The sequence below is a fragment of the Oncorhynchus gorbuscha genome, linkage group LG14 (genome assembly GCF_021184085.1).
Source record: "Oncorhynchus gorbuscha isolate QuinsamMale2020 ecotype Even-year linkage group LG14, OgorEven_v1.0, whole genome shotgun sequence".
Classification (NCBI taxonomy): domain Eukaryota; kingdom Metazoa; phylum Chordata; class Actinopteri; order Salmoniformes; family Salmonidae; genus Oncorhynchus; species Oncorhynchus gorbuscha.
Window position 1 is genome coordinate 15,346,164 of NC_060186.1, and position 13,354 is coordinate 15,359,517.

Below are 13,354 nucleotides of genomic sequence, written 5' to 3' on the forward strand. Positions count from 1 at the left end.
ACTCAGATCTGATAAGAGATCAGTGGCTATCGCAGCAGAGAACAAGTTCCTATCCAACTGATACCAAATGACAAAGCCAGCAGAAAGAACATACTAGATCAATCATTTCTTCTCCCAGTATCTCACCTCTGAGTCTTTGTTGCCTCGGTTCTGACAGTCTATAGCTTGTAGAGTCCGTTTGATAGGCACCAAGCTACCCAGTTCATCGTAAGCCACCATAGCGTTGAGTAAAAAAATCCAACAAGGTTTCTGCTATGTCCAGTTAGTCTTCATTAATCCATATGAAATAGTTGTTTTTTTCTTTCTCTTCTTCAAAATATCTTTGTGACAGTAGAACAAATTCTCTCCACACACTACCGCTCTCTCTTTCTAAACTTTGGTCTGAGGTGGAGTTAGGGAGGGGGCGGTTTAAATACTCCTTGGTAAAGGGAGGACCAAGCTCTCCAAACCCCTCCCACCATTTACGGGGGTTACTGTTGGAGGAATCAGACTCTTCTTGGAAGTGTGAAGGGCTATACAGGCGAAGCAGCCCGTTTGCTTTTTGTTGGTGACACACACACACACATTAAAAAAAAAGTGCTGGGAGAATTCCATGTAGGTCTGTTGTTAAAGTGCATGGAAAAGGTATGCATCATGTGCAGACAGTATTACAGAACAATGATCTCTAAGAGTTCTGGTTTGAACAAGGCAGTAATCTGCCAGAGACTAAACACACACAAACATACCCTGCTAAGATACAGTGTTCAGTGGAGATAGCAGAGAGAACAGGGCTAGTTGCTGATTCAGTCACAGATCTGATAAGAGATCTGTTGCTCTCGCATCAGAGAACAAGTTACCGTCCAACAATTTAGGACTGCACAATATGGGAAAATTATCTAAATCGCAATTTTTGAACCCAATATTATGATTGCGATTTTACTTCCGATTTAGATCAAAACACTAAGAATCATAGAAATAAAATGAGTATTCCAATTCTATGGTTGGTGTTGTTTGTCATGACAACTACTGAAAAAGACAGGTACAGTAGACGTTGTGAAAGGGAAGGAACCCAAAGTGTTGGTCAGCGTTTCCCTGGAGACCCTTATTACATTTGAATATTATAATCATGGCATAAAAATAATTTAAAAACATGTTTAAAAATGCAGCCTCTAACAATATTGCAGTTTCGATCCAAATTAGATTCATTGAGCATCCCTAACTCAGACAGAAACCTGCTTCGCGTTTTTAAACTAAACAAATGTCTTCTGAGCTCTTACTGATGAATCATGTAAAAAAGTAGGCTAAGAGGAATTCTACTTCAGATAATTAATCATGAAAATTCCTTGAAAACAGCAGTTGTACATTTCCACCTATAGAATCTAGTTCAAACACAACCTATAAGTAATGAACTATCATGTAATCAATAACACACCTCATTGAGTGAGTAATTATGGAGCACTTCTTTGTCCCCTGGCTTTCTGGTGTGAAAGGTGTAAAGTGCACCAGTGTTCGCTGTCTGCTTTAGCTAATGGCAGAGAGCTGTTACCAGGCTCTGATCAGCAGGGGAAGGGGAAGATCAATTAGAATATCAATAAGAGGGACGCACTCATTCACCTCCTTATTATATCACACACACACACACACTCACACTCACACTCACACACACACACACACACACACACACACACACACACACACACACACACACACACACACACACACACACACACACACACAAGACCCTGTGTATTGAGGGCAGAAGTGTTGTGTGTGGGGGTGGGGTGGATTTAAATAGGGGTGTTTAGTTTGTTATTACCCAGAATGCTAGTAGATATTATAGACTTCCATTACGCTAACACTAATTAGCAACTTCTTTCAAACTGCACACAGAGACATAAAAATGGTATCCACAAGTTCATCAGACTCTGAATGTAGATAAAGGGCGGGGGGGTGCATTTCATCTGCACCCAGTTTAACAGTACATAGAAGTGAGAAACTAAACTCACTCATTCTGTAGCAGAGTTTTAAAGTAAAAGACAAGCTTGCTGCCCTTTTCCTGCACAAACTCATGTCACAGCCAGACACATTCGTGTTCCATCTGAATAAAAGTGAACCGAGACGTGATTAGAGATGTGAAAACACCTGTGGCAAGCCACTAAACCCGACATGTTGCTACATACTCAGAACTGCTGTGCAAATGGACTGCAGATTCCAAGGTGTTGACTGTGATGGACAGGATAATGTGCTGAGGTGCTATGTGTTGGAAGGGATGTAAAGCCTTGCTAGTCATTTAGCCACAGTCTGTGTGTGCTTGCGTGTGTGTTGAGCAAACAAATTAGACCAATGTGAAGGCTCGAATTCACCCTCCTGTGTCAATACTAAGGTGTGAAACAGGACATATGCAACTAAGCGTGTGTGTGTGTGTGTGTGTGTGTGTGTGTGTGTGTGTGTGTGTGTGTGTGTGTGTGTGTGTGTGTGTGTGTGTGTGTGTGTGTGTGTGTGTGTGTGTGTGTGTGTGTGTGTGTGTGTGGTGACAGAATTGAGAAAACACAGATGGATCATTGTTGCTAAACTACATGAGGACTGGCACCATGGTTGAGAATGTGTTCGTCAGGACTGTCTGTTTACAGGTCAAATTGATTGTGTTATACAGACCAACAGGGCTCTGACAGTCTGGCATACATCAATCACTCCACAAGCAGAGTCCACTCCACAAACTGAACCAAGAAGTGGCTAGGATTCACAGCTCCAGGCAAGGAATCAAATGCTAATTAACAGCCCAGGGGGAAAGTCTGACTACATGTTGATTTGGGGGATGATTAGATTACTTGTGGAAAAGGGAGAGCAGTTTGCCAGAAGGGAGGATGGTGTGAATGATTATTCAGGGAAGACTGAATAATAATATTTACAAAATGTCTGTTTGCTGGAATATGAACCAGGAAACAGACAGTCTGGAGGAGATAGACTATAAAACACACCACTGACCCAGTGTACACTTTCAGTGGAGAAAATGAAAACCTGTGTCTGTGAAAAGAGTCTTTATCGTGCAATCATCCAGACACAGGGAAGACAACACGGTGCATCTCAGTGTTAGTCACTCCGTGTGGGGAGACCTGAGGCTGAGTCACCCCTCTGTCTGGTCCATCACCCGTGGGTGGGCTGTGGACACAACCAAACACAAAATAGCTCAACCTGCTGGGCCCAAACACCCAGTCAGCTGTAGGAAAGGTCTGACAAACAACCGTGTATTCACACACACTTACTTACTTAATACTACCCTCTCACACACACTTACTTAATACTACCCTCTCACACACACTTACTTACTTAATACTACCCTCTCACACACACTTACTTACTTAATACTACCCTCTCACACACACTTACTTACTTAATACTACCCTCTCACACACACTTACTTACTTACTTAATACTACCCTCTCACACACACTTACTTACTTACTTAATACTACCCTCTCACACACTTACTTACTTACTTAATACTACCCTCTACTTACTTACTTACCCTCTCACACACACTTAATACTTAATACTACCCTCTCACACACACTTACTTACTTACTTAATACCCTCTCACACACACTTACTTACTTAATTACTCTACTTAATACTAATACCCTCTCACACACACTTACTTACTTACTTAATACTACCCTCTCACACACACTTACTTACTTACTTAATACTACCCTCTCACACACTTTACTATCCCCCCCACACACACACACAGAGAGGCAGGCAGGAGTGAGTCACCTCAACCATAGCGTTACCCTCTATTCCACCATGGTACCTCCCTGCCAGGAACAAACAGAGCCCTGGGGCTTACAGTTCGGACTGAACTGTACATGCCCTCCACACCAGCAGTACAGGAAAAGGCTAGTGTTTATTAGAGTTCTGGAGTAAACATAACAGCCAACAATTTCCAAGGGGACTAATTCACTCAACAAGTGGTGGAACCATTGCCCCCTGGTGGTGGGAGTTTGGTGCAGGAGTTCAGGTACAGCAAATGGCAGATATGGTCTGGAATGAATCTAATATTAGTGGATTATTCCTCCCTATATACATTTGGCCGGTGAGTCCTTATTTGAGCAGGCAGGAAGAGAATAGGCCTACGGGTGTTCATATACTATAATGAATCACAGCTTCAGTGTGATCATATCAAGCCCAGGCACTGCCAGATTGAGTGGGCCAAGAGAAAGAGAAAAACAAAAACAGTTTTGTTTCTGATACACCAACTCCTGTATCGCCCCATTTCTCTCTATTTGGAATTTGCCTCTGTTGTTCTCGCTCGATTCTTCCCATTCACTTTCCACCTATACCTGATCCCCAATTTCCCGTGGTCTCCATTCCTCCCTCATTCCTCTGTCTTACTGCCAATCAACCTTTAAAAAAGGTATCTTCGGCAGCTATTAGAGGGGAGATGAGGACAGGGCTTCTTATCCAGCAGTGCCCCACTAAAACCATCACAGAGCAGCCATTAAACACAATACCAGCGCTATAATTCACACCAGACAAACATCCCCTGGTTACTCAATAGTTTACTTAAGTGAGTTATTCTCAGTGCACACAACCAGGGATTCTATGGGTTGCTACCAAACAGTGTGTGGAGGTAACCAGGAACCACAGGTTTGTCATGACACATTCATAGAGAGCACACACACACACACACACACAATCTAGCTAACCCACCAAGCAAACATGCAGAAGAGAAAAAAATGGGTGGTGAAAGAAGCTTGGAAAGTTACAACTTGTGGCTTCAGGTTTTTCAAGGAACCCTGATTCCAGCCAGGACTGGCGATACGCGATACAAGTGTGCAGCATTTACAGCAAACACCTTCTAGTCAGCTACTCAACCCCCCTGCCCTGTTTTTATTGTGGCAACATTTTGGCTCTCCGGGCGAGCATGGAGGTCAAACCTGGAGGGTTGAGGGGGGGCAGAGAACTATGGAAGTAGCCTATTGTTCGTAGGTTGTTAAGCTGCCTCAACCCCCTCCACCTGGGCCAAAGAGCAAGACAGCATGGGGGGTTTGAAGGTGGATTTGGGGAGGTGTGCGGGGGAGGGGATATGGTCTGGTACAACAAGTTTGCGAACAGGCCGAGACTGCGATTCTGTAGGTAACCGCCCTCCAAATCACGTTCTGCGCATGTGGGAAGGATTTACGCACACATTTTTGTGGTACCCTCCCTGCACATTTCTCACTTTCACTCGGGAATAATAATTCTTCAAGTTTTACCAGTGAAACATCCATGCAGCGTCTGCATGCCAACTATTGGATCTCAATCAGTTTCACAAGGAGATACATTTAGCTCTTCTGGAGTTATACAGCGTTGTTCTGAAGTAGCCTACAGTGTGGTTTAGAATTATGGGCAGATTTTAGTGTAGATGGGTTATCAAACTGTAGCATGCCACAATCACCCTGATTGAGGTAGTGTTTGTTTTACAGGAAAACTATAATACACTATAATACTCAGTTATGTAGAATACCATCATGATGTGATCTTGGATGCAGACATTGATTCAGCTTTGATCTAACTTCATGAAACGAGGACCATTCGCCAGAGTAGACTGTTCACCTAGCAGCCGAATGAGTTCATTTGACATTTGAGTCATTTAGCAGACGCTCTTATCCAGAGCGACTTACAGCAGCAATTAGGGTTAAGTGCCTTGCTCAAGGACACAATGGCAGATTTTTCTAATCAGATGAATAATAGTACCCTGTTCAATTTGTCACAAACCTCTATGACAGGCCACATTTCTAGTAAACACATACTTTATGACAGAGGAGTGGTTCAGTGAATCATTCCTCTCTCTATTCTTGCCTAACTTCGACTATATGAAATATCACTTTGTAAGTTTATTGTAATTATTCCGTTCTTCCCCAGCGGTGCCGAATCTTGTTTTGATCGTGTTTAGTTTGAGTCAGTGAGTGGTTTGACCTCAGTTAGTCATACACTACAAGAGCCTTTAACCTATACATTGTGTGCAAAAGGCATGAAGAGGTAGGCGAATAATTACATTTTTGCAGATTAACACTGGAGTGATAAATAATCAGATGGTCATGTACAGGTAGAGATATTGGTGTGCAAAAGAGCAGAAAAGTAAATAAATAAAAACAGTATGGGGATGAGGTAGGTAAAATTGGGTGGGCTATTTACCGATAGACTATGTACAGCTGCAGCGATCGGTTAGCTGCTCAGATAGCAGATGTTTAAAGTTGGTGAGGGAGATAAAAGTCTCCAACTTCAGCGATTTTTGCAATTTGTTCCAGTCACAGGCAGCAGAGAACTGGAACAAAAGGCGGCCAAATGAGGTGTTGGCTTTAGGGATGATCAGTGAGATACACCTGCTGGAGCGCGTGCTACGGGTGGGTGTTGCCATCGTGACCAGTGAATTGAGATAAGGTGGAGCTTTACCTAGCATGGACTTGTAGATGACCTGGAGCCAGTGGGTCTGTGGGTATGTAGCGAGGGCCAGCCGACTAGAGCATACAGGTCGCAGTGGTGGGTGGTATAAGGTGCTTTAGTGACAAAACGGATGGCACTGTGATAAACTGCATCCAGTTTGCTGAGTAGAGTGTTGGAACAAAAACAACTCAACAGTTAAAAGGTGCAATGTGCAGAAATCGCGCCGCCATTTGCTGGTTGCTAAAATTCGAATAGATGGCCTAATTTCAGTGACAAAACAAGCAATTTAGCGTAAACTGAAATTAAACTAACTATTTGAATTTTAGAATCCAGGAAATGGTGGAGCGATTTCTGCATATTTCACCTTTAACCGTATAGTATAGAGAATCATTGTACCATTTAAACCGCTGTGAAATATATTTTCAATAACCGAAAATATTGTATTTTCATCTGTTTGAAGTTGGTGTACAAAAACAAAACGTAAGAACAGGAAGCATAGAAATAGAGCATATGACAGAACTACTACTTCTTAGATTTGCTTTCAATGAAAATGACAGATCTAGAACTAACAAGGTTAAGGATAAGGTTAAAACAAATACATGTAAAACGACTGTTTAGCACTGGGTGGCTAACGCTCATTCACCATCTCCGTCCACAATGCCCTAGCAGGATTCTGAAGGCATCTCCAGACGTCCTTGGGACATGGATGGACGTCCAATTTCGAAGTGAATCTGGCTGCTAGATGTCAGTACGCAGCATGGCGTCCTCTACTGAAGCATAGATGTAACTTGTGTTACTATAATTCTGATCATGTAGTGGTCATTCTGACAACTCCTTGTTGACCAATCACCAATAACACAGTGGAAAAATAAGACTTTAATACCACAGAATGACAGACAGGATTTCGTCTGTATCCACACATTTCACTATAGCCCATCCCGTCATAATACCTTGTGATGGGATCATAATACCAGTCACTGATTTCAGGTGACTGAAATCAGTTCAACCATGAAAGTGTTGGAAGCTCAGGCACGGATCATGGAATGAATGAAGCAACAACAGAGACAAGGCATGGCATAATCTGCACCATGGGGCACTCTGTTCACAACGTTGATGTCAGCAAACCGCTCGCCCCCACACACAACGCCATAGATTGTGGTCTGCGGTTGTGAGGCCGGTTGGACTTACTGCCAAATGATCTAAAATGACATTGGAGTCCGTTTAGGGTAAAGAAATTAACATTCAATTCACTGGCAACAGCTCTGGTGGACATTCCTGCAGTCAGCATGCCAATTACACACTCCCTCAAAACTTGAGCCATCTGTGGCATTATGTTGTGACACAAAACCTCCAGCACAAGGTGCACCTGTGTAATATCATGCTGTTTAATCAGCTTCTTCATGTGCCACACCTGTCAGGTGGATGGATTATCTTGGCAAAGGAGAAATGTTCACCAACAGGGATGTAAACAAACTTGAGTGCAACATTTGAGAGAAATGCGCTTTTGTGAGTATGGAACATTTCTGGGATATTTTATTTCAGCTCATTAAACATGCGACCTACACTTTACGTTTATATTTTTGTTCAGTGTCATTTTATGCAATTCTATTCATTTTGCCACAGTGTGGACAGAAATGTTAGCATTTTTTAATATCATAACCGAGTGAGACTGACTAACAAAATCAACGGGGGCCCCCTGGTCGTAATTCCTCAATGATAACAAGTTTAGATAGCTGACCGCTAATCTAAAAATCGATTAGCCGACATGAGCTAATTGACTGACTTTCAGTGATTGACATAAGAGAAACTGCTGATACACAACCACATTTTGAAATTGCACCTTGTGTATTCTAGTATTTTAACTGTAGAAAGTAAGTCGAGACCCCGACAGAGTTCCCTGGTATAGACCAATACATAGACCAGCCTATAAACCACCTCAAAAAACCCCAATGCTACAGGACAATAACAAGTCTTTGTATACAGAGACTACCAGTAAAATGGCTCAAATCTGATTGAGCATAATGATGTAGGGTTGTTTATAAATTGTGACGGGCAAATCTCTTTAATGCACGACTATCAACAGTCTCATCAGACCATCCTCAGCTTTCGAGTCATTTCAGACCCAAGCATTTTACTGAAGAAATATGAAGCGATCAAAAAAACAAGATTAGGCTCCGCTGGGTAGAAACAGACTAATGTCCTCCATGTAGTCATCAAAAGTAAGCGTTCACTAGAAATGTGGCCTGTCATAGTGGTTTGTGAGAAATTTAACAGGGTACTATTAATCGTCTGATTACTCAGAAAAGTGCTTGTTATGTTTTGAGTGTAATAATTATAGCTCGTTTGTCCAAACATTAGTTATTAGGTTATTCAATTATTGCATCTGAGCTCCTAGACTGTGCTCCTAGCTCCTAGGTGAACGGAAAGGCTCTGGAGCAACGAACCGCCCTTGCTGTCTCTGCCTGGCCGGTTCCCTCTCTTTCCACTGGGATTCTCTGCCTCTAACCCTATTACAGGGGCTGAGTCACTGGCTTACTGGGGCTCTCTCATGCCAGCACCTCACCTCACCTCACCAGGTGTTCTACTCCACTAGCCAGCACCTCACCTCACCAGGTGTTCTACTCCACTAGCCAGCACCTCACCTCACCAGGTGTTCTACTCCACTAGCCAGCACCTCACCTCACCAGGTGTTCTACTCCACTAGCCAGCACCTCACCTGGTGTTCTACTCCACTAGCCAGCACCTCACCTCACCAGGTGTTCTACTCCACTAGCCAGCACCTCACCTCACCAGGTGTTCTACTCCGCTAGCCAGCACCTCACCAGGTGTTCTACTCCACTAGCCAGCACCTCACCTCACCAGGTGTTCTACTCCACTAGCCAGCACCTCACCTCACCAGGTGTTCTACTCCACTAGCCAGCACCTCACCTCACCAGGTGTTCTACTCCACTAGCCAGCACCTCACCTCACCAGGTGTTCTACTCCACTAGCCAGCACCTCACCTCACCAGGTGTTCTACTCCACTAGCCAGCACCTCACCTCACCAAGTGTTCTACTCCACTAGTCAGCACCTCACCTCACCAGGTGTTCTACTCCACTAGCCAGCACCTCACCAAGTGTTCTACTCCACTAGCCAGCACCTCACCTCACCAGGTGTTCTACTCCACTAGCCAGCACCTCACCTCACCAGGTGTTCCACTAGCCAGCACCTCACCAGGTGCCAGCCAGCACCTCACCTCACCAGGTGTTCTACTCCACTAGCCAGCACCTCACCAGGTGTTCTACTCCACTAGCCAGCACCTCACCTCACCAGGTGTTCTACTCCGCTAGCCAGCACCTCACCTCACCAGGTGTTCTACTCCACTAGCCAGCACCTCACCTCACCTCACCAGGTGTTCTACTCCACTAGCCAGCACCTCACCAGGTGTTCTACTCCACTAGCCAGCACCTCACCTCACCAGGTGTTCTACTCCACTAGCCAGCACCTCACCTCACCTCACCAGGTGTTCTACTCCACTAGCCAGCACCTCACCTCACCAGGTGTTCTACTCCGCTAGCCAGCACCTCACCTCACCAGGTGTTCTACTCCGCTAGCCAGCACCTCACCTCACCAGGTGTTCTACTCCGCTAGCCAGCACCTCACCTCACCAGGTGTTCTACTCCGCTAGTCAGCACCTCACCTCACCAGGTGTTCTACTCCACTAGCCAGCACCTCACCTTACCAGGTGTTCTACTCCACTAGCCAGCACCTCACCAGGTGTTCTACTCCACTAGCCAGCACCTCACCTCACCAGGTGTTCTACTCCACTAGCCAGCACCTCACCTCACCTCACCAGGTGTTCTACTCCACTAGCCAGCACCTCACCTCACCAGGTGTTCTACTCCACTAGCCAGCACCTCACCTCACCAGGTGTTCTACTCCACGAGCCAGCACCTCACCTCACCAGGTGTTCTACTCCACGAGCCAGCACCTCACCTCACCAGGTGTTCTACTCCACGAGCCAGCACCTCACCTCACCAGGTGTTCTACTCCACTAGCCAGCAACTCACCTCACCAGGTGTTCTACTCCACTAGCCAGCACCTCACCTCACCAGGTGTTCTACTCCACTAGCCAGCACCTCACCTCACCAGGTGTTCTACTCCACTAGCCAGCACCTCACCTCACCAGGTGTTCTACTCCACTAGCCAGCACCTCACCTCACCAGGTGTTCTAGCCAGCACTCACCTCACCAGGTGTTCTACTCCACTAGCCAGCACCTCACCTCACCAGGTGTTCTACTCCACTAGCCAGCACCTCACCTCACCAGGTGTAGCCAGCACCTCACCTCACCAGGTTCTTTCGCCTCCAGATTGAGTGTGATAATGAAACCTCTGTGGAAGCAGAGAGCATTACCAAAGGGGGATTATTGAGAAAATCATCCCAAATTGGAATACTGGTGACAGGCCTGAGTATGTGAGTCAAACACCCAGACAACATTATAGACCCATTAGGAGGACCTTTTCCAACCAACGAGCCCTGATTGTCAATTTACTAGAAATAATTTACTAGAAATAATAATCTTAGTAACTACTATAGCTGACCGCTAATCTAAAAATCGATTAGCCGACATGAGCTAATTGACTGACTTTCAGTGATTGACATAAGAGAAACTGCTGATACACAACCACATTTTGAAATTGCACCTTGTGTATTCTAGTATTTTAACTGTAGAAAGTAAGTCGAGACCCCGACAGAGTTCCCTGGTATAGACCAATACATAGACCAGCCTATAAACCACCTAAAAAAAAACCAATGCTACAGGACAATAACAAGTCTTTGTATACAGAGACTACCAGTAAAATGGCTCAAATCTGATTGAGCATAATGATGTAGGGTTGTTTATAAATTGTGACGGGCAAATCTCTTTAATGCACGACTATCAACAGTCTCATCAGACCATCCTCAGCTTTCGAGTCATTTCAGACCCAAGCATTTTACTGAAGAAATATGAAGCGATCAAAAAAACAAGATTAGGCTCCGCTGGGTAGAAACAGACTAATGTCCTCCATGTAGTCATCAAAAGTAAGCGTTCACTAGAAATGTGGCCTGTCATAGTGGTTTGTGAGAAATTTAACAGGGTACTATTAATCGTCTGATTACTCAGAAAAGTGCTTGTTATGTTTTGAGTGTGATAATTATAGCTCGTTTGTCCAAACATTAGTTATTAGGTTATTCAATTATTGCATCTGAGCTCCTAGACTGTGCTCCTAGCTCCTAGGTGAACGGAAAGGCTCTGGAGCAACGAACCGCCCTTGCTGTCTCTGCCTGGCCGGTTCCCTCTCTTTCCACTGGGATTCTCTGCCTCTAACCCTATTACAGGGGCTGAGTCACTGGCTTACTGGGGCTCTCTCATGCCAGCACCTCACCTCACCTCACCAGGTGTTCTACTCCACTAGCCAGCACCTCACCTCACCAGGTGTTCTACTCCACTAGCCAGCACCTCACCTCACCAGGTGTTCTACTCCGCTAGCCAGCACCTCACCTCACCAGGTGTTCTACTCCACTAGCCAGCACCTCACCTCACCAGGTGTTCTACTCCGCTAGCCAGCACCTCACCTCACCAGGTGTTCTACTCCACTAGCCAGCACCTCACCTCACCAGGTGTTCTACTCCGCTAGCCAGCACCTCACCTCACCAGGTGTTCTACTCCACTAGCCAGCACCTCACCTCACCAGGTGTTCTACTCCACTAGCCAGCACCTCACCTCACCAGGTGTTCTACTCCACTAGCCAGCACCTCACCTCACCAGGTGTTCTACTCCACTAGCCAGCACCTCACCTCACCAAGTGTTCTACTCCACTAGCCAGCACCTCACCTCACCAGGTGTTCTACTCCACTAGCCAGCACCTCACCTCACCAGGTGTTCTACTCCACTAGCCAGCACCTCACCTCACCAGGTGTTCTACTCCACTAGCCAGCACCTCACCTCACCAGGTGTTCTACTCCACTAGCCAGCACCTCACCTCACCAGGTGTTCTACTCCGCTAGCCAGCACCTCACCTCACCAGGTGTTCTACTCCACTAGCCAGCACCTCACCTCACCAGGTGTTCTACTCCACTAGCCAGCACCTCACCAGGTGTTCTACTCCGCTAGCCAGCACCTCACCTCACCTCACCAGGTGTTCTACTCCACTAGCCAGCACCTCACCTCACCAGGTGTTCTACTCCGCTAGCCAGCACCTCACCTCTCCAGTTGTTCTACTCCACTAGCCAGCACCTCACCTCACCTCACCAGGTGTTCTACTCCGCTAGCCAGCACCTCACCTCACCAGGTGTTCTACTCCGCTAGCCAGCACCTCACCTCTCCAGTTGTTCTACTCCACTAGCCAGCACCTCACCTCACCTCACCTCACCAGGTGTTCTACTCCGCTAGCCAGCACCTCACCTCACCAGGTGTTCTACTCCGCTAGTCAGCACCTCACCTCACCAGGTGTTCTACTCCACTAGCCAGCACCTCACCTTACCAGGTGTTCTACTCCACTAGCCAGCACCTCACCAGGTGTTCTACTCCACTAGCCAGCACCTCACCTCACCTCACCAGGTGTTCTACTCCACTAGCCAGCACCTCACCTCACCAGGTGTTCTACTCCACTAGCCAGCACCTCACCTCACCAGGTGTTCTACTCCACTAGCCAGCACCTCACCTCACCAGGTGTTCTACTCCACGAGCCAGCACCTCACCTCACCAGGTGTTCTACTCCACGAGCCAGCACCTCACCTCACCAGGTGTTCTACTCCACTAGCCAGCACCTCACCTCACCAGGTGTTCTACTCCACTAGCCAGCACCTCACCTCACCAGGTGTTCTACTCCACTAGCCAGCACCTCACCTCACCAGGTGTTCTACTCCACTAGCCAGCACCTCACCTCACCAGGTGTGCGTTTCTTTCGCCTCCAGATTGAGTGTGA

General features: G+C 46.1%; 1 protein-coding gene across 3 annotated transcripts in view; it reads right to left on the bottom strand.

Moving 5' to 3' along the window:
• The window catches only part of LOC123994538 (neuroepithelial cell-transforming gene 1 protein-like), a 42,960-nt gene that overhangs the window by 10,317 nt on the left and 19,289 nt on the right, over positions 1-13,354 (bottom strand). The window contains exon 1 of one of the 3 annotated variants that reach the window (XM_046297240.1): positions 127-393. The exons of the other annotated variants lie outside the window; for them this stretch is intronic. Within the exon in view, the coding sequence (XP_046153196.1) occupies positions 127-219 (93 nt within the window). The 5' untranslated portion in view covers positions 220-393. Of the gene's footprint in view, positions 1-126; positions 394-13,354 lie in introns of those variants that run through there. 3 annotated transcript variants of the gene reach the window in all.